The sequence below is a fragment of the Hyla sarda genome, chromosome 5 (genome assembly GCF_029499605.1).
Source record: "Hyla sarda isolate aHylSar1 chromosome 5, aHylSar1.hap1, whole genome shotgun sequence".
Taxonomy (NCBI): Eukaryota; Metazoa; Chordata; class Amphibia; order Anura; family Hylidae; genus Hyla; species Hyla sarda.
The window spans coordinates 383,380,792-383,399,308 of record NC_079193.1 but is presented as its reverse complement, the minus strand read 5'-3'; the positions used below and the strand labels follow the sequence as shown (position 1 = coordinate 383,399,308).

The 18,517-nt window shown below is 53.1% G+C and overlaps 2 protein-coding genes across 5 annotated transcripts in view; one reads left to right on the top strand and one right to left on the bottom strand.

Annotated features, from left to right (window-relative positions):
* TOP1MT (DNA topoisomerase I mitochondrial) overlaps positions 1 to 4,946 on the bottom strand; it is a 98,497-nt gene extending 93,551 nt beyond the window's left edge. Inside the window, exon 1 of the mRNA XM_056522906.1 lies at positions 4,925 to 4,946. The gene's annotated coding sequence lies outside the window, so the exon portion shown is untranslated. The remainder of the gene's footprint in view (positions 1 to 4,924) is intronic.
* The window catches only part of RHPN1 (rhophilin Rho GTPase binding protein 1), a 71,300-nt gene that overhangs the window by 1,550 nt on the left and 51,233 nt on the right, over positions 1 to 18,517 (top strand). For 2 of the 4 annotated variants that reach the window (XM_056522910.1, XM_056522912.1), the window contains exon 2: positions 11,906 to 11,998. In XM_056522910.1, the coding sequence (XP_056378885.1) occupies positions 11,930 to 11,998 (69 nt within the window). In that variant the 5' untranslated portion in view covers positions 11,906 to 11,929. Of the gene's footprint in view, positions 1 to 5,061; positions 5,240 to 11,905; positions 11,999 to 18,517 lie in introns of those variants that run through there. The other 2 variants (XM_056522911.1, XM_056522908.1) reach the window with 2 other exon arrangements.

Below are 18,517 nucleotides of genomic sequence, written 5' to 3'. Positions count from 1 at the left end.
TATATCTGGCACTGGTTATGGGGGCACTCTATATCTGGCACTGTATGGGCCACTCTATATCTGGCACTGGTTATGGGGGTACTCTATCTGACAGTGTATAGGACACTATATCTGGCACTAGTTTTAGGGGCACTCTATTTCTGGCGTTGGTTATGGGGGTACTCTATATTTGGCACTGTATGGGGTACTCTATATCTGACAGTGTATAGGACACTATCTGGCACTGGCTATGGGGGCACTCCATATTGGGCACTATATAGGGCACTCTATAGGCACTCTATATCTGTACTCTATATTTGGCACTAGTTATAAAGGTACTCTATATCTGGCACTGTTTATGGGGGCACTCTATATCCAGCACTGTATAGGGCACACTATATATGGCACTGGTTATGGGGGTTCTCTATCTGACAATGTATAGGACAACTATGTCTGGCACTGTGTTATAGAGGCACTCTATTTCTGGCACTGGTTATGAAGGAACTCTATATCTGGCACTGTTTATGGGGGAACTCTATAGCCCAGCAATGTATAGGGCACTCTATATCTGGCACTGGTTATAGGGGGCACTCTATATCTGGCACTGGTTATGGGGGCATTCTATATCCAGCAATGTATAGGGCACTCTATATCTGGCACTGGTTATAGGGGCACTCTATATCCGGCACTGGTTATGGGAGCACTCAATATCTGGCACTGTATGGGGCACTATATATCTGGAATTGGTTATGGGGGTACTCTATATCTGACAATGTATAGGACACTATATCTGGCACTGGTTATAGGGGCACTCTATATCTGGCACTGTTTATGTGGGCACTCTTCATCCAGGACTGTATAGGGCACTCTAAATCTGCACTGGTTATGGGGGTACTCTATATCTCACAGTGTATAGGGCACTCCATATCTGGCACTGGTTATAGGGGCACTCTATATCTGGCACTGGTTATAGGGGCACTTTATATCTGACAATGTATGGGGCACTCTCTGGTATTGGATATAGAAGTGCTTACAGTATGGGGGCACTCTCCTTGTATGATAGTGATATATAAATGGCACTGTTAATGGGGCACTCTATATTTTCACACCACTTATGGAGGTCCACTTGCTCTATATCTCTCCATAGTTATAAGCTACAAACAAAATCGTCATCTTAAATATGTTGTAGCATTTCTAAACAGCAGTGTTGAAGTTCTCCATTACACTGCCCCCCTATATCCTGACAGCACACTAGCCCCCTATATCCTGACAGCACACTGCCCCCTATATCCTGACAGCACACTGCCCCACTATATCCTGACAGCACACTGCCTCCTATATCCTGACAGCACACTTGCTCCCCTATATCCTGACAGCACACTGCCTCCTATATCCTGACAGCACACTGCTCCCCTATATCCAGACAGCACACTGCCCCCTATATCCTGACAGCACACTGCCCCCTATATCCTGACAGCACACTGCCCCCCTATATACTGACAGCACACTGCTCCCCTATATCCTGACAGCACACTGCTCCCCTATATCCTGACAGCACACTGCCCCCTATATCCTGACAGCACATTGCTCCCCTATATCCTGACAGCACACTGCTCCCCTATATCCTGACAGCACACTGCTCCCTATATCCTGACAGCACACTGCCCCCCTATATCCGGACAGCACACTGCTCCCCTATATCCTGACAGCACACTGCCCCCTATATCCTGACAGCACACTGCCCCCTATATCCTGACAGCACACTGCCCCCTATATCCGGACAGCACACTGCCCCCTATATCCGGACAGCACACTGCTCCCCTATATCCTGACAGCACACTGCCCCCTATATCCTGACAGCACACTGCCCCCTATATCCTGACAGCACACTGCCCCCTATATCCTGACAGCACACTGCCCCCTGTATCCTGAAAGCACACTGCCCCCTATATCCTGACAGCACACTGCCCCCTGTATCCTGACAGCACACTGCTCCCCTATATCCTGACAGCACACTGCCCCCTATATCCTGAAAGCACACTGCCCCCTGTATCCTGACAGCACACTGCCCCTATATCCTGACAGCACACTGCTCCCCTATATCCAGACAGCACACTGCCTCCTATATCCTGACAGCACACTGCTCCCCTATATCCTGACAGCACACTGCTCCCCTATATCCTGACAGCACACTGCCTCCTATATCCTGACAGCACACTGCTCCCCTATATCCTGACAGCACACTGCCCTCTATATCCTGACAGCACACTTACCCCTATATCCTGACAGCACACTGATCCCCTATATCCTGACAGCACACTGCTCCCCTATATCCTGACAGCACACTGCCTCCTATATCCTGACAGCACACTGCTCCCTATATCCTGACAGCACACTGCCTCCTATATCCAGACAGCACACTGCCCCCCTATATCCTGACAGCACACTGCCCCCCTATATCCTGACAGCACACTGCCCCCCTATATCCTGACAGCACACTGCCCCCCTATATCCAGACAGCACACTGCCCCCTATATCCTGACAGCACACTGCCCCCCTATATCCTGACAGCACACTGCCCCCCTATATCCTGACAGCACACTGCCCCCCTATATCCTGACAGCACACTGCCCTCTATATCCTGACAGCACACTTACCCCTATATCCTGACAGCACACTGCTCCCCTATATCCTGACAGCACACTGCCCCCCTATATCCTGACAGCACACTGCCCCCTATATCCTGACAGCACACTGCCTCCTATATCCTGACAGCACACTGCCCCCTATATCCTGACAGCACACTGCCTCCTATATCCTGACATCACACTGCTCCCCTATATCCTGACAGCACACTGCCCTCTATATCCTGACAGCACACTTACCCCTATATCCTGACAGCACACTGCTCCCTATATCCTGACAGCACACTGCTCCCCTATATCCTGACAGCACACTGCTCCCCTATATCCTGACAGCACACTGCCCCCTATATCCTGACAGCACACTGCTCCCCTATATCCTGACAGCACACTGCCTCCTATATCCTGACAGTACACTGCTCCCCTATATCCTGACAGCACACTGCCCCCTATATCCTGACAGCACACTGCTCCCCTATATCCTGACAGCACACTGCCCCCTATATCCAGACAGCACACTGCCTCCTATATCCTGACAGCACACTGCCTCCTATATCCTGACAGCACACTGCCCCTCTATATCCTGACAGCACACTGCCCTCTATATCCTGACAGCACACTGTTCCCTATATCCTGACAGCACACTGCTCCCCTATATCATGACAGCACACTGCTCCCCTATATCCTGACAGCACACGGCCCCCCTATATCCTGACAGCACACTGCTCCCCTATATCCTGACAGCACACTGCCCCCCTATATCCTGACAGCACACTGCCCCCCTATATCCTGACAGTACACTGCCTCCTATATCCTGACAGCACACTGCCTCTCTATATCCTGACAGCACACTGCCCCATATATCCAGACAGCACACTGCCTCCTATATCCTGACAGCACACTGCCTCCTATATCCTGACAGCACACTGCCCTCTATATCCTGACAGCACAATGCTCCCTATATCCTGACAGCACACTGCCTCCTATATCCTGACAGCACACTTACCCCTATATCCTGACAGCACACTGCTCCCCTATATCCTGACAGCACACTGCCCTCTATATCCTGACAGCACACTTACCCCTATATCCTGACAGCACACTGCTCCCTATATCCTGACAGCACACTGCTCCCCTATATCCTGACAGCACACTGCTCCCCTATATCCTGACAGCACACTGCCCCCTATATCCTGACAGCACACTGCTCCCCTATATCCTGACAGCACACTGCCTCCTATATCCTGACAGCACACTGCTCCCCTATATCCTGACAGCACACTGCCCCCTATATCCTGACAGCACACTGCTCCCCTATATCCTGACAGCACACTGCCCCCTATATCCAGACAGCACACTGCCTCCTATATCCTGACAGCACACTGCCCCTCTATATCCTGACAGCACACTGCCCTCTATATCCTGACAGCACACTGTTCCCTATATCCTGACAGCACACTGCTCCCCTATATCATGACAGCACACTGCCTCCTATATCCTGACAGCACACTGCTCCCTATATCCTGACAGCACACTGCTCCCCTATATCATGACAGCACACTGCTCCCCTATATCCTGACAGCACACGGCCCCCCTATATCCTGACAGCACACTGCTCCCCTATATCCTGACAGCACACTGCCCCTCTATATCCTGACAGCACACTGCCCTCTATATCCTGACAGCACACTGCCCCCCTATATCCTGACAGCACACTGCCCTCTATATCCTGACAGCACACTTACCCCTATATCCTGACAGCACACTGCTCCCCTATATCCTGACAGCACACTGCCCTCTATATCCTGACAGCACACTGCTCCCCTATATCATGACAGCACACTGCTCCCCTATATCCTGACAGCACACGGCCCCCCTATATCCTGACAGCACACTGCCCCCTATATCCTGACAGCACACTGCCCCCTATATCCTGACAGCACACTGCCCCCTATATCCTGACAGCACACTGCTCCCCTATATCCTGACAGCACACTGCCCCCTATATCCTGACAGCACACTGCCCCCTATATCCTGACAGCACACTGCCCCCCTATATCCTGACAGCACACTGCCCCCCTATATCCTGACAGCACACTGCCCCCCTATATCCTGACAGTACACTGCCCCCCTATATCCTGACAGCACACTGCTCCCCTATATCCTGACAGCACACTGCCTCCTATATCCTGACAGTACACTGCTCCCCTATATCCTGACAGCACACTGCCCCCTATATCCTGACAGCACACTGCCCTCTATATCCTGACATTTGACACCTGTTCCTCTGCACTACCACTCACCTCCAGTAGATGGCAGCCTAACACTCACGCTCACACCACCTGCTTGCACTGTCCTCGGCTCTGTTCTAAGCCCCGCCCCCTAGCGTTCCAATCCTCCCGTTGCCAGGGAGACCAGGTCCTCTGTAAACCTCAGCGCTGTCTCCTAAGCCCCGCCCTCTATGGCTGATTGGTCCTCGCTGATGGCGATTGGGGATCCTATTGGTTAAAAGCTGAACATGACGTAATGGTCCAGTGTTTGCCCCGCCCCTCTCCGTGTTATACGAACACATGTAGAGAATGAGCGGTGCCCGGAGAGGAGCGAAGAACCGGAGCCGTGTAAGATGGGGAGTACACCGGGGAGGAGAGCAGAGCACACCGGGGAGAATAGAGGGGACACACCGGGGAGGAGAGCAGAGCACACCGGGGAGGAGAGAGGGGATCACAACGGGGAGGAGAGCAGAGCACACCGGGGAGAATAGAGGGGACACACCGGGGAGGAGAGCAGAGCACACCGGGGAGGAGAGGAGGGACACCGGGGAGAATAGAGGGGACACACCGAGGAGGAGAGCAGAGCACACCGGGGAGAATAGAGGGGACACACCGGGGAGGAGAGCAGAGCACACCGGGGAGAATAGAGGGGACACACCGGGGAGGAGAGCAGAGCACACCGGGGAGAATAGAGGGGACACACCGGGGAGAATAGAGGGGACACACCGGGGAGAATAGAGGGGACACACCGGGGAGAATAGAGGGGACACACCGAGGAGGAGAGCAGAGCACACCGGGGAGAATAGAGGGGACACACCGGGGAGAATAGAGGGGACACACCGGGGAGAATAGAGGGGACACACCGGGGAGGAGAGAGGAGACACACCGGGGAGAATAGAGGGGACACACCGGGGAGGAGAGGAGAGCACACCGGGGAGAATAGAGGGGACACACCGGGGAGGAGAGAGGAGACACACCGGGGAGAATAGAGGGGACACACCGGGGAGGAGAGGAGAGCACACCGGGGAGAATAGAGGGGACACACCGGGGAGGAGAGAGGAGAGCACACCGGGGAGAATAGAGGGGACACACCGGGGAGGAGAGGAGAGCACACCGGGGAGAATAGAGGGGACACACCGGGGAGAATAGAGGGGAGAGCACACCGGGGAGAATAGAGGGGACACACCGGGGAGAATAGAGGGGACACACCGGGGAGGAGAGGAGAGCACACCGGGGAGAATAGAGGGGACACACCGGGGAGGAGAGCACACCGGGGAGGAGAGAGGGGACACACCGGGGAGGAGAGAGGGGACACACCGGGGAGGAGAGGAGAGCACACCGGGGAGAATAGAGGGGACACACCGGGGAGGAGAGGAGAGCACACCGGGGAGAATAGAGGGGACACTGGGGAGGAGAGCAGAGCACACCGGGGAGAATAGAGGGGACACACCGGGGAGGAGAGGAGAGCACACCGGGGAGAATAGAGGGGACACTGGGGAGGAGAGCAGAGCACACCGGGGAGAATAGAGGGGACACACCGGGGAGGAGAGGAGAGCACACCGGGGAGAATAGAGGGGACACACCGGGGAGGAGAGGAGAGCACACCGGGGAGAATAGAGGGGACACTGGGGAGGAGAGCAGAGCACACCGGGGAGAATAGAGGGGACACACCGGGGAGGAGAGGAGAGCACACCGGGGAGAATAGAGGGGACACTGGGGAGGAGAGCAGAGCACACCGGGGAGGAGAGCAGAGCACACCGGGGAGAATAGAGGGGACACACCGGGGAGGAGAGCAGAGCACACCGGGGAGAATAGAGGGGACACACCGGGGAGGAGAGCAGAGCACACCGGGGAGAATAGAGGGGACACACCGGGGAGGAGAGCAGAGCACACCGGGGAGAATAGAGGGGACACACCGGGGAGGAGAGGAGAGCACACCGGGGAGAATAGAGGGGACACTGGGGAGGAGAGCAGAGCACACCGGGGAGGAGAGCAGAGCACACCGGGGAGAATAGAGGGGACACACCGGGGAGGAGAGGAGAGCACACTGGGGAGGAGAGAGGGGACACACCGGGGAGGAGAGAGGGGACACACCGGGGAGGAGAGAGGGGACCACACCGGGGAGGAGAGAGGGGACCACACCGGGGAGGAGAGAGGGGACCACACCGGGGAGGAGAGAGGGGACACACCGGGGAGGAGAGAGGGGACACACCGGGGAGGAGAGCAGAGCACACCGGGGAGGAGAGCAGAGCACACCGGGGAGGAGAGCAGAGCACACCGGGGAGAATAGAGGGGACACACCGGGGAGGAGAGGAGGGACACCGGGGAGGAGAGGAGGGACACCGGGGAGGAGAGGGGGATCACTCCGGGGAGGAGAGGGGGATCACACCGGGGAGGAGAGAGGAGAGCACACCGGGAAGGAGAGGAGAGCACACCGGGGAGAATAGAGGGGACACACCGGGGAGGAGAGGGGGATCACTCCGGGGAGGAGAGGGGGATCACTCCGGGGAGGAGAGAGGAGAGCACACCGGGGAGGGGAGAGGAGAGCACACCGGGGAGGGGAGAGGAGAGCACACCGGGGAGGGGAGAGGAGAGCACACCGGGGAGGGGAGAGGAGAGCACACCGGGGAGGGGAGAGGAGAGCACACCGGGGAGGGGAGAGCACACCGGGGAGGGGAGAGCACACCGGGGAGGGGAGAGCACACCGGGGAGGAGAGAGGAGAGCACACCGGGGAGGAGAGGAGAGCACAACGGGGAGGAGAGAGGGGATCACACCGGGGAGGAGAGAGGAGAGCACACCGGGGAGGAGAGAGGAGAGCACACCGGAGAGGAGAGCACACCGGGGAGGAGAGAGGGGATCACACCGGGGAGGAGAGCACACCGGGGAGGAGAGAGGGGATCACACCGGGGAGGAGAGAGGGGAGCACACCGGGGAGGAGAGCACACCGGGGAGGAGAGAGGAGAGCACACACCGGGGAGGAGAGAGAAGAGCACACACCGGGGAGGAGAGAGAAGAGCACACACCGGGGAGGAGAGAGGAGAGCACACCGGGGAGGAGAGAGGGGAGCACACCGGGGAGGAGAGAGGGGAGCACACCGGGGAGGAGAGAGGGGAGCCCACCGGGGAGGAGAGCACATACCGGGGAGGAGAGAGAAGAGCACACACCGGGGAGGAGAGAGAAGAGCACACACCGGGGAGGAGAGAGAAGAGCACACACCGGGGAGGAGAGAGGGGACACACCGGGGAGGAGAGAGGGGACACACCGGGGAGGAGAGAGGAGAGCACACCGGGGAGGAGAGAGGAGAGCAGAGCACACCGGGGAGGAGAGCAGGGGACACACCGGGGAGGAGAGCAGGGGACACACCGGGGAGGAGAGCAGGGGACACACCGGGGAGGAGAGCAGGGGACACACCGGGGAGGAGAGCAGGGGACACACCGGGGAGGAGAGCAGGGGACACACCGGGGAGGAGAGCAGGGGACACACCGGGGAGGAGAGCAGGGGACACACCGGGGAGGAGAGCAGGGGACACACCGGGGAGGAGAGCAGGGGACACACCGGGGAGGAGAGCAGGGGACACACCGGGGAGGAGAGCAGGGGATCACACCGGGGAGGAGAGAGGGGATCACACCGGGGAGGAGAGAGGGGATCACACCGGGGAGGAGAGAGGGGATCACACCGGGGAGGAGAGAGGGGATCACACCGGGGAGGAGAGAGGGGATCACACCGGGGAGGAGAGAGGGGATCACACTGGGGAGGAGAGAGAGGAGAGCACACCGGGGAGGAGAGAGAGGAGAGCACACTGGGGAGGAGAGCACACCGGGGAGGAGAGCACACCGGGGAGGAGAGGAGAGCACACCAGAGAGGGGACCACACCGGGGAGGAGAGAGGGGACCACACCGGGGAGGAGAGAGGGGACCACACCGGGGAGGAGAGAGGGGACCACACCGGGGAGGAGAGAGGGGACCACACCGGGGAGGAGAGAGAGGACACACCGGGGAGGAGAGGAGAGCAAACCGGGGAAGAGAGAGGAGAGGAGAGCACACCTGGGAGGAGAGGGGATCACACCGGGGAGGAGAGAGGAGGGGATCACACTGGGGAGGAGAGGGGATCACATGGAGGGGAGGAGAGGGGATCACATGGAGAGGAGAGAGAGGACACACCGGGGAGGAGAGGGGATCACACCGGGGAGGAGAGGGGATCACACCGGGGAGGAGAGAGGGGAGCACACGAGAGAGGGGATCATACCGGGGAGGAGAGAGGGGATCACACTGGGGAGGAGAGAGGGGACCACACCGGGGAGGAGAGAGGGGACACACCGGGGAGGAGAGCAAACCGGGGAAGAGAGAGGAGAGGAGAGCACACCGGGGAGGAGAGGGGATCACACCGGGGAGGAGAGAGGAGGGGATCACACTGGGGAGGAGAGGGGATCACATGGAGAGGAGAGAGGGGACACACCGGGGAGGAGAGAGGGGAGCACACGAGAGAGGGGATCATACCTGGGAGGAGAGAGGGGATCACACCGGGGAGGAGAGAGGGGATCACACTGGGGAGGAGAGAGGGGATCACACTGGGGAGGAGAGAGGGGATCACACTGGGGAGGAGAGAGGGGATCACACTGGGGAGGAGAGAGGGGATCACACTGGGGAGGAGAGAGGGGATCACACCGGGGAGGAGAGAGGGGATCACACCGGGGAGGAGAGAGGAGAGGAGAGAGCACACCGGGGAGGAGAGAGCACACTGGGGAGGAGAGAGGGGATCACACCGGGGAGGAGAGAGGGGACCACACCGGGGAGGAGAGAGGGGACCACACCGGGGAGGAGAGAGAGGACACACCGGGGAGGAGAGGAGAGCAAACCGGGGAAGAGAGAGGAGAGGAGAGCACACCTGGGAGGAGAGGGGATCACACCGGGGAGGAGAGAGGAGGGGATCACACTGGGGAGGAGAGGGGATCACATGGAGGGGAGGAGAGGGGATCACATGGAGAGGAGAGAGAGGACACACCGGGGAGGAGAGGGGATCACACCGGGGAGGAGAGGGGATCACACCGGGGAGGAGAGAGGGGAGCACACGAGAGAGGGGATCATACCGGGGAGGAGAGAGGGGATCACACTGGGGAGGAGAGAGGGGACCACACCGGGGAGGAGAGAGGGGACACACCGGGGAGGAGAGCAAACCGGGGAAGAGAGAGGAGAGGAGAGCACACCGGGGAGGAGAGGGGATCACACCGGGGAGGAGAGAGGAGGGGATCACACTGGGGAGGAGAGGGGATCACATGGAGAGGAGAGAGGGGACACACCGGGGAGGAGAGAGGGGAGCACACGAGAGAGGGGATCATACCTGGGAGGAGAGAGGGGAGCACACCGGGGAGGAGAGAGGGGATCACACTGGGGAGGAGAGAGGGGATCACACTGGGGAGGAGAGAGGGGATCACACTGGGGAGGAGAGAGGGGATCACACTGGGGAGGAGAGAGGGGATCACACCGGGGAGGAGAGAGGGGATCACACCGGGGAGGAGAGAGGAGAGGAGAGAGCACACCGGGGAGGAGAGAGGGGATCACACTGGGGAGGAGAGAGGGATGTATAGGGGTTGTATGCAAGATGTACATTATATAGGTGCTGTATACGGGATGTATGTTATATAGGGGCTGTATAAGGGATGTATGTTATATAGGGGCTGTATACGGGATGTATGGTATATAGGGGCTGTATAAGGGATGTATGTTATATAGGGGCTGTATACGGGATGTATGGTATATAGGGGCTGTATACGGGATGTATGGTATATAGGGGCTGTATACGGGATGTATGTTATATAGGGGCTGTATACGGGATGTATGTTATATAGGGGCTGTATACGGGATGTATGTTATATAGGGGCTGTATACGGAATGTATGGTATATAGGGGCTGTATACGGGATGTATGGTATATAGGGGCTGTATACGGGATGTATGTTATATAGGGGCTGTATGCGGGATGTATGGTATATAGGGACTGTATGCGGGATGTATGGTATATAGGGACTGTATGCGGGATGTATGGTATATAGGGGCTGTATGCGGGATGTATGTTATATAGGGGCTGTATGCGGGATGTATGGTATATAGGGGCTGTATGCGGGACGTATGGTATATAGGGGCTGTATGCGGGACGTATGGTATATAGGGGCTGTATGCGGGATGTATGGTATATAGGGGCTGTATGCGGGACGTATGGTATATAGGGGCTGTATGCAGGATGTATGGTATATAGGGGCTGTATACGGGATGTATGGTATATAGGGGCCATATACGGGATGTATGGTATATAGGGGCTGTATACGGGATGTATGTTATATAGGGGCTGTATACGGTATGTATGTCATATAGGGGCTGTATGCGGGATGTATGTTATATAGGGGATGTATGTTATATAGGAGCTGTATACGGGATGTATGTTATATAGGGGCCGTATAAGGGATGTATGCTATATAGGGGCTGTAGACGGGATGTACATTATATAGGGCTGTAAACGGGACGTACATTACATAGGGGCTTTATAGGGGATGTATGTTATATAGGGGCTGTATATGGGATGAATGGTATATAGGGGCTGTATACGGGGCATACATTACATAGGGGCTGTACACGGGATGTATGGTATATAGGGGCTGTATCCGGGATGTATGGTATATAGGGGCTGTATACGGGATGTATGTTATATAGGGGCTGTATACGGGATGTATGGTATATAGGGGCTGTATACGGGATGTATGTTATATAGGGACTGTATACGGGATGTATGGGACTGTATACAGGATGTATGGCATATAGGGGCTGTATACGGTATGTACATTATATAGGGGCTGTATATGGGATTTATGGTATATAGTGTCTGTATACGGGATGTATGTTATATAGGGGCTGTATACGGGATGTACATTATATAGGGGTTGTATGGTATATATGGGCTGTATACAGGAATAAGTAGTGATATTGATGCGCTCTGGTATGTGATGACCCCTCTCTCTCTCAGGACGTCTAACCCCGGGGGCAGATAATGGAGGCCGGTTCTGGTGATGGCGACTCGTACCCCGAACACCACGAGACGGACGGCAGCATCCGGAAGGTGAGCGGCTTCATGTCTATGTGGTCACATTACTCTGCTGGGAGTTGTAGTGCCTCCAGATAGCTCAGTGCCCATCACAGGGGTCTCCCACCTCCGTCCCCTCACTAGCTTTGGCTGCAGCATCACTGGGTCATGAAGGGGTCGTGTAACCCTTAGCAGACTGGTTCACTCCGATCTGTTCTGGAATTGAAACGCGACGTTCATGCAGTAAAAACCCAGATAAAATCCCACAGCCGATCCTGTAGAGAGGGGGGGCTACATATACAGGGGGGGTCTGGGGTAATGCTACCAAAGGGGCAGTGACCAGGGGGCAAATGCTTCTGCTCCTGGGGGTTCTTCCCATCAATAAGATTTTCAGTAAATTTATGCAGGTGGCTCCGTTCCCATCCCTTAAAGGGGCACTCCACTGGCCAGCTTTTGGAAATAAATGTCCCGCATGTCTGTTTTCGAGCTGCTTGGGTTGGCCACGCCCCGCATGACATCACAACCACGCCCCCTCAATGCAAGTCTATGGGAGGGGGCGTGACGCCCCCACCATAGACTTGCATTGAGGGGGCGTGGCCGAGCCACGCAGCGCGAAAACAACGTTTGGGACATTTAGTTCTAGACGCTGGCCAGTGGAGTGCCCCTTTAATATCCTTTATGCCCACGTTCCCTGCTCTGGTGGGTTCTCTGCTTCCTTTTCCGTACATTGTGCGGTTTTTCAGCACCCGCTCAGTTACCGCGGTTTTAAAACAAATTTGAAGCCCTCGTATAACCTTAAGATCCGAGCAGCCAGAAACATCATCACTAAACCGCGCCAATTCTCAGGTAGACGGTGAAGTCCTGAGGATGTGACACCTAATGCTGAATTAAAATAAATTGGAGAATCCTATTAAGGAGTTAAATAATTATGTACAATTCAATAAAAGGATTAATTGTGCTGGAAGCGCTAAAAATGTCATCAGGGGAACGACACGTGTCAGAGCACCACGTGTAACATAGAGGGTCACCGGGTACATACTTATCCGGTAGTATACTCCAGAGCTGTACTCACTATTCTGCTGGTGAGGTCACTGTGTACATACATTACATTACTTATCCTGTACTGATCCTGAGTTATATTCTGTATTATACTGCACAGCAGTACTCACTATTCTGCTGGTGAGGTCACTGTGCACATACATTACATTACTTATCCTGTACTGATCCTGAGTTATATCCTGTATCTGTATTATACTCCAGATCTGTACTCACTATTCTGCTGGTGAGATCACTGTGTACATACATTACATTACTTATCCTGTACTGATCCTGAGTTATATCCTGTATTATACTCCAGAGCTGTACTCACTATTCTGCTGGTGAGGTCACTGTGTACATACATTACATTACTTATCCTGTACTGATCCTGAGTTATATCCTGTATTATACTCCAGAGCTGTACTCACTATTCTGCTGGTGAGGTCACTGTGTACATACATTACATTACTTATCCTGTACTGATCCTGAGTTATATCCTGTATTATACTCCAGAGCTGTACTCACTATTCTGCTGGTGAGGTCACTGTGTACATACATTACATTACTTATCCTGTACTGATCCTGAGTTATATCCTGTATTATACTCCAGAGCTGTACTCACTATTCTGCTGGTGAGGTCACTGTGTACATACATTACATTACTTATCCTGTACTGATCCTGAGTTATATCCTGTATTATACTCCAGAGCTGTACTCACTGTTCTGCTGGTGAGGTCACTGTGTACATACATTACATTACTTATCCTGTACTGATCCTGAGTTATATCCTGTATTATACTCCAGAGCTGTACTCACTATTCTGCTGGTGAGGTCACTGTGTACATACATTACATTACTTATCCTTTACTGATCCTGAGTTATATCCTGTATTATACTCCAGAGCTGTACTCACTATTCTGCTGGTGGGGTCACTGTGTACATACATTACATTACTTATCCTGTACTGATCCTGAGTTATATCCTGTATTATACCCCAGAGCTGTACTCACTATTCTGCTGGTGGGGTCACTGTGTACATACATTACATTACTTATCCTGTACTGATCCTGAGTTATATCCTGTATTATACTCCAGAGCTGTACTCACTATTCTGCTGGTGGGGTCACTGTGTACATACATTACATTACTTATCCTGTACTGATCCTGAGTTATATCCTGTAAATCTTTTATTAGAAAAATATAAATCATAACAAAACATAAACCAGCACAACTTTGCCATAACGGAAAACAACAACATGAAATAACATAAACCCAAACTTTACATTTAAATAAAAGAACAAAAATCCTGCCTAACCGGCCAGCCCAGCTTTCCCACTAGAACTAGGAATATTACAACTACACCTCTTATAGCCAAACAACACACTCATAAGAAACATAAAAATAGCACTATTTCGCTTTAACTCAAAAACACCCAAACTCGGGAAAAATCATACATAGAAAACACAACAAGCACTCACACTGCACACCATGTATTTTTTTTTTTTTTTTTTTTTTAGAATAACATTAATGATAATAATAACACTATAACACACACATGCACACATATATATCAATATATTAACTACACTTAACCAAGAAACCAACGGAAAAATAAATAAACAAATAATTAACTCAAAATACCCAAACTCAGGAAAATATCACAGAAAACACAATACACACATGCTTACACACAATTTTACTACATACTACATATATAAACCAAAGAAAATAAATCCACAACGGGATACTAAAGAAACATTACTACAAAAACAAAACTGGTTCGACTGCCATGTCTATCTCTACTATAAATACTATATACGGTACTTCAAAAAAAAAAAAAAAATTCATAAAATAAAAATTATAATAATATAACATACATTATACATACTATATACATAACTAACTATATACACTACTATATACAATACTATACACAAACTATATACACCTATAAACAGAAAACTCACCTATAAATATAGAAGAACATTCTACACTAAACTGACCCTTCACCCACACCACCCGCCCTCCTGTACATGGGTCAGAGTTTTTTCCATACAGTTCATAGTCCTCAATGTCCAGTCCACAACTCACCCATGCCAGGTCCACCAAAAGAAAAGACCACCACCACCCACAAATATGCCCTCCCAACCTAGAACTCCTCCCAACCAACTTAACCATTACCAGCTTTAACATACATAAGAAAACAATACAACACACTTTAGGCCCAAGTTCGGTGCCTGTAAGCCCTTCATAACCTTAACATCGGAAAACAAAACAAAAAGCTATGGTGCACATGCATTAGCCCACCACCAGGAAGAAGGATGGCAATCCTGATACATACAAAATTTATATTCTTTCCCTAACTCCACCCTACCTCTCTCCCTACCATTATCCCTAAAAATAAACTGACCCTACTATCACCCTAACCCTGTCCCTGCATCACTGTCCCTAACCAAATCAAGGGTACTCTACCCAAAAGGTCTAGTACCTAGGGCACATCAAAAGAAAACCCTCTCCATAGGAGAGAAGCCCTACTGGTACCAAGACTGCCATACTCCAAAGACCTGATCTTCCCGAGGTCACCAGTGATGTTCCTACAGACCTCCACCGCGGAGAGGACTTTGCGCTGTGTAGACACTAAACACTGTGCGTTCCACGTGTAGTACCTAACCACTAAGCTGACTAAAAACAAAGTGCCCCGATCACGGCCACCCAGGGTCCTGAATGCCCCATAAGCCCACTCTGGATAGGTAAGGCCGGCAAGTTGACTCCAGCCGATGGAAGCGCCCACCCGGTTGTAGACCCCTATATTAAAGGGACAATGAAGCAGGAAATGGTCCATGCTTTCCAGCATGTCCCCGCACTCTTCTCGGGAACATCCCCGGTCATCAGATCTCCTACACTTCAAATTGTCCCTCACATATAGCTTCCCCTGAAAGCATCGCCAGGCCAAGTCCCAAAACTTCTGGGGGATCCGTTTCATATTTAAAAGATACAACCCCACCCTCAGATCCCGATCTGGGCAGTCCCTGAGCGCCAGAGACTGGAAGTGGGTCAACAGAACCCGTTTGTCAAGGAACTGCCTTGACTGGGTCCTGATCTCCCACACTCCCAGACCCTACCGACGTATCACCTTCAGAGTTGGGGTAGCATAAGCCGGAAGATGCCCATGGGGCGTACGGAGGTCCTTCACTTGCCCTCCTGTCTCCCATTCCTGGAAGAAAGGCCGAAACCATTCCCTGCAGGAGAGTACCCACGGAGGAGCCCTCTCTGACCAGAGGTTTGAGATGTTGGCTTTCAAGAAGGTGTTTGTTAAGAACACCACAGGGTTTACCATAGATAAACCCCCTAGTCTCCTCGTGCGGTACGTAACCTCCCTCTACTAGGTTCATCCTGTTCCCCCATAACAGTTGGAAAAACAGGCTGTAGATCCTAGTGTAGTAAGCCTCTGGCAAGATACATACGCTGCCCAGATAGATAAACAAGGGGAGCAGGTAAGATTTGATCATGTGTACCCTTTCCCTGAGGGTCATAGACCAACCCTTCCACTGGTCCACCTTATGAGCGGCATCCTGGAGCTTACCATCCCAGTTTTTGGTGGGATAATCATCCTGGCCGAATGTGATGCCCAGAATTTTTGCTGAGTCTTGGGGCCCTGGGAGGGTGTCCGGGAGATCAAAAGTGGGATCTCCCCCTCCCAGCCAGAGACTTTCACACTTATCCCGGTTGATCTTAGACCCGGATGCCTTCGAGTAGCGTTCCACCTCCGACATCACCACATCGACCTCCTCTCTCTCTCTCGAAAATGGTGACATCATCAGCGTACGCCACCACTCTCTGGGCGACATCCAGCTCCACCAGACTCATCCCGACTCCCGCCAACGGCCCACAATCTACCCTCCGGGCGAAGGTATCAATTGCGAACACGTATAAAAGCGGGCTCAAAGGACAACCCTGACGGACTCCGGACCCCACCTCAAAAGAGCGGCCAGACCACCCGTTCACCAGCGGGAAACTCTCTGCCCCTGCATATAAGGTCTTAAGCCAATTAATAAAAGCACACGGTAAGCCATATCTCAGAAGGACGGACCAGAGGTACTCGTGGTTCACCCGATCAAATGCTTTGGCCTGATCCAGGGACAGCAAGTACCCCTTCCAGAGACCTGCACTACTCCGCTCCACTGCCTCCCGGACACCGAGAACAGCACTTAAGGTGCTGCGGCCTGGAACCAAGCAGTGCTGAGCCCCCAAAAGGAGCCGGGGTGCAAACTTCACCAGCCGATTAAACAGTATCTTGGCAAGAAGCTTCCTGTCCGTATTGAGAAGAGCTATGGGCCTCCAATTCTCTATACGGCTAGGATCTTTACCCTTTGAGAGAAGAATCAGGGCCGACCTCCTCATTGACTTCGGCAGAGTGCCCGAGGAGAGACACTCATTAAATACCTCAGTCAAGAGGGGAGCTAAAGACTCCTTAAAGGTCCTGTACCACTCGGATGTTAAGCCATCCGGACCTGGTGACTTCTTAGGGGCAAGCCCCTCGATCGCCAGTCTCACTTCCTCTTCCCTGATTTCTTCTGCCAAAACATCAAGAGGGGTGTCCACCCCTGGCTCAGGAATGGTTTCAGCCAGGAAAGCCGACATCCTGTCTCGATCTAGATCCTTCCTTCCCAAGAGGTGTGAGTAGAAGGATCTGACGACCTTCAAGATCCCTGATCTGGACCGATTCAGAGATCCCGTACTATCAATCAGTCCTGAAATGACTTTACTACTCGCTGACATCTTACAGTTCCTGTAAGGGTCGGGTGAGCGGTACTTCCCGTAATCCCTCTCAAAAACCAAAGATGCGTGTCTATCGTACTGACACCTCATCAGCAAGGACTTCACTCTGGAGATATCCTCCCGGCTACCTCCAGTCGAGACAAGGAGCTCGAATTTCCTCCTCAGACCCTGATACAGGCGATACCTATTCAGGGACCTGAGGCTCGAGAGCTGGCGGAAGAACCCCGCAACCCGCTTCTTGAATATCTCCCACAACTCTGACTTACTACTACAAAGGTCCAGTAAAGGTACCGGACTCTGAAGAAAATCCTCAAAGGACTGTCTTATCTCCGCTTCCTCCAGGAGGGACGAATTCAGCTTCCAATAACCTTTACCCATCCGGGGGGTCTCTGAAACATTCAAGGAAAACAAAATCATATAGTGATCGGAGAATTCCACCTCAACCACGGACACTGCGGAAGAGATGGCTTCCTCCTTTAAATAAAACCTGTCTATCCTAGACCTGCAGCTACCTCGATGATGGGTGAAACCCACGTGGCCTGAGGGGCTCCGGATGTGGGCGTCCTCTAGGCGAACTTCCCTAACTATATTATTAAGGGCCACGCTATCGTAAGCCAGCGGACCATTGGAACCTCTCCTATCTTGGGACCTCGTGACATTTTTTAAGTCCCCTCCAAAAATCACTTGCCGGCTAGTAAAAAGGAAGGGCTTAATCCTCATAAAGAGATCTTTGCGGCC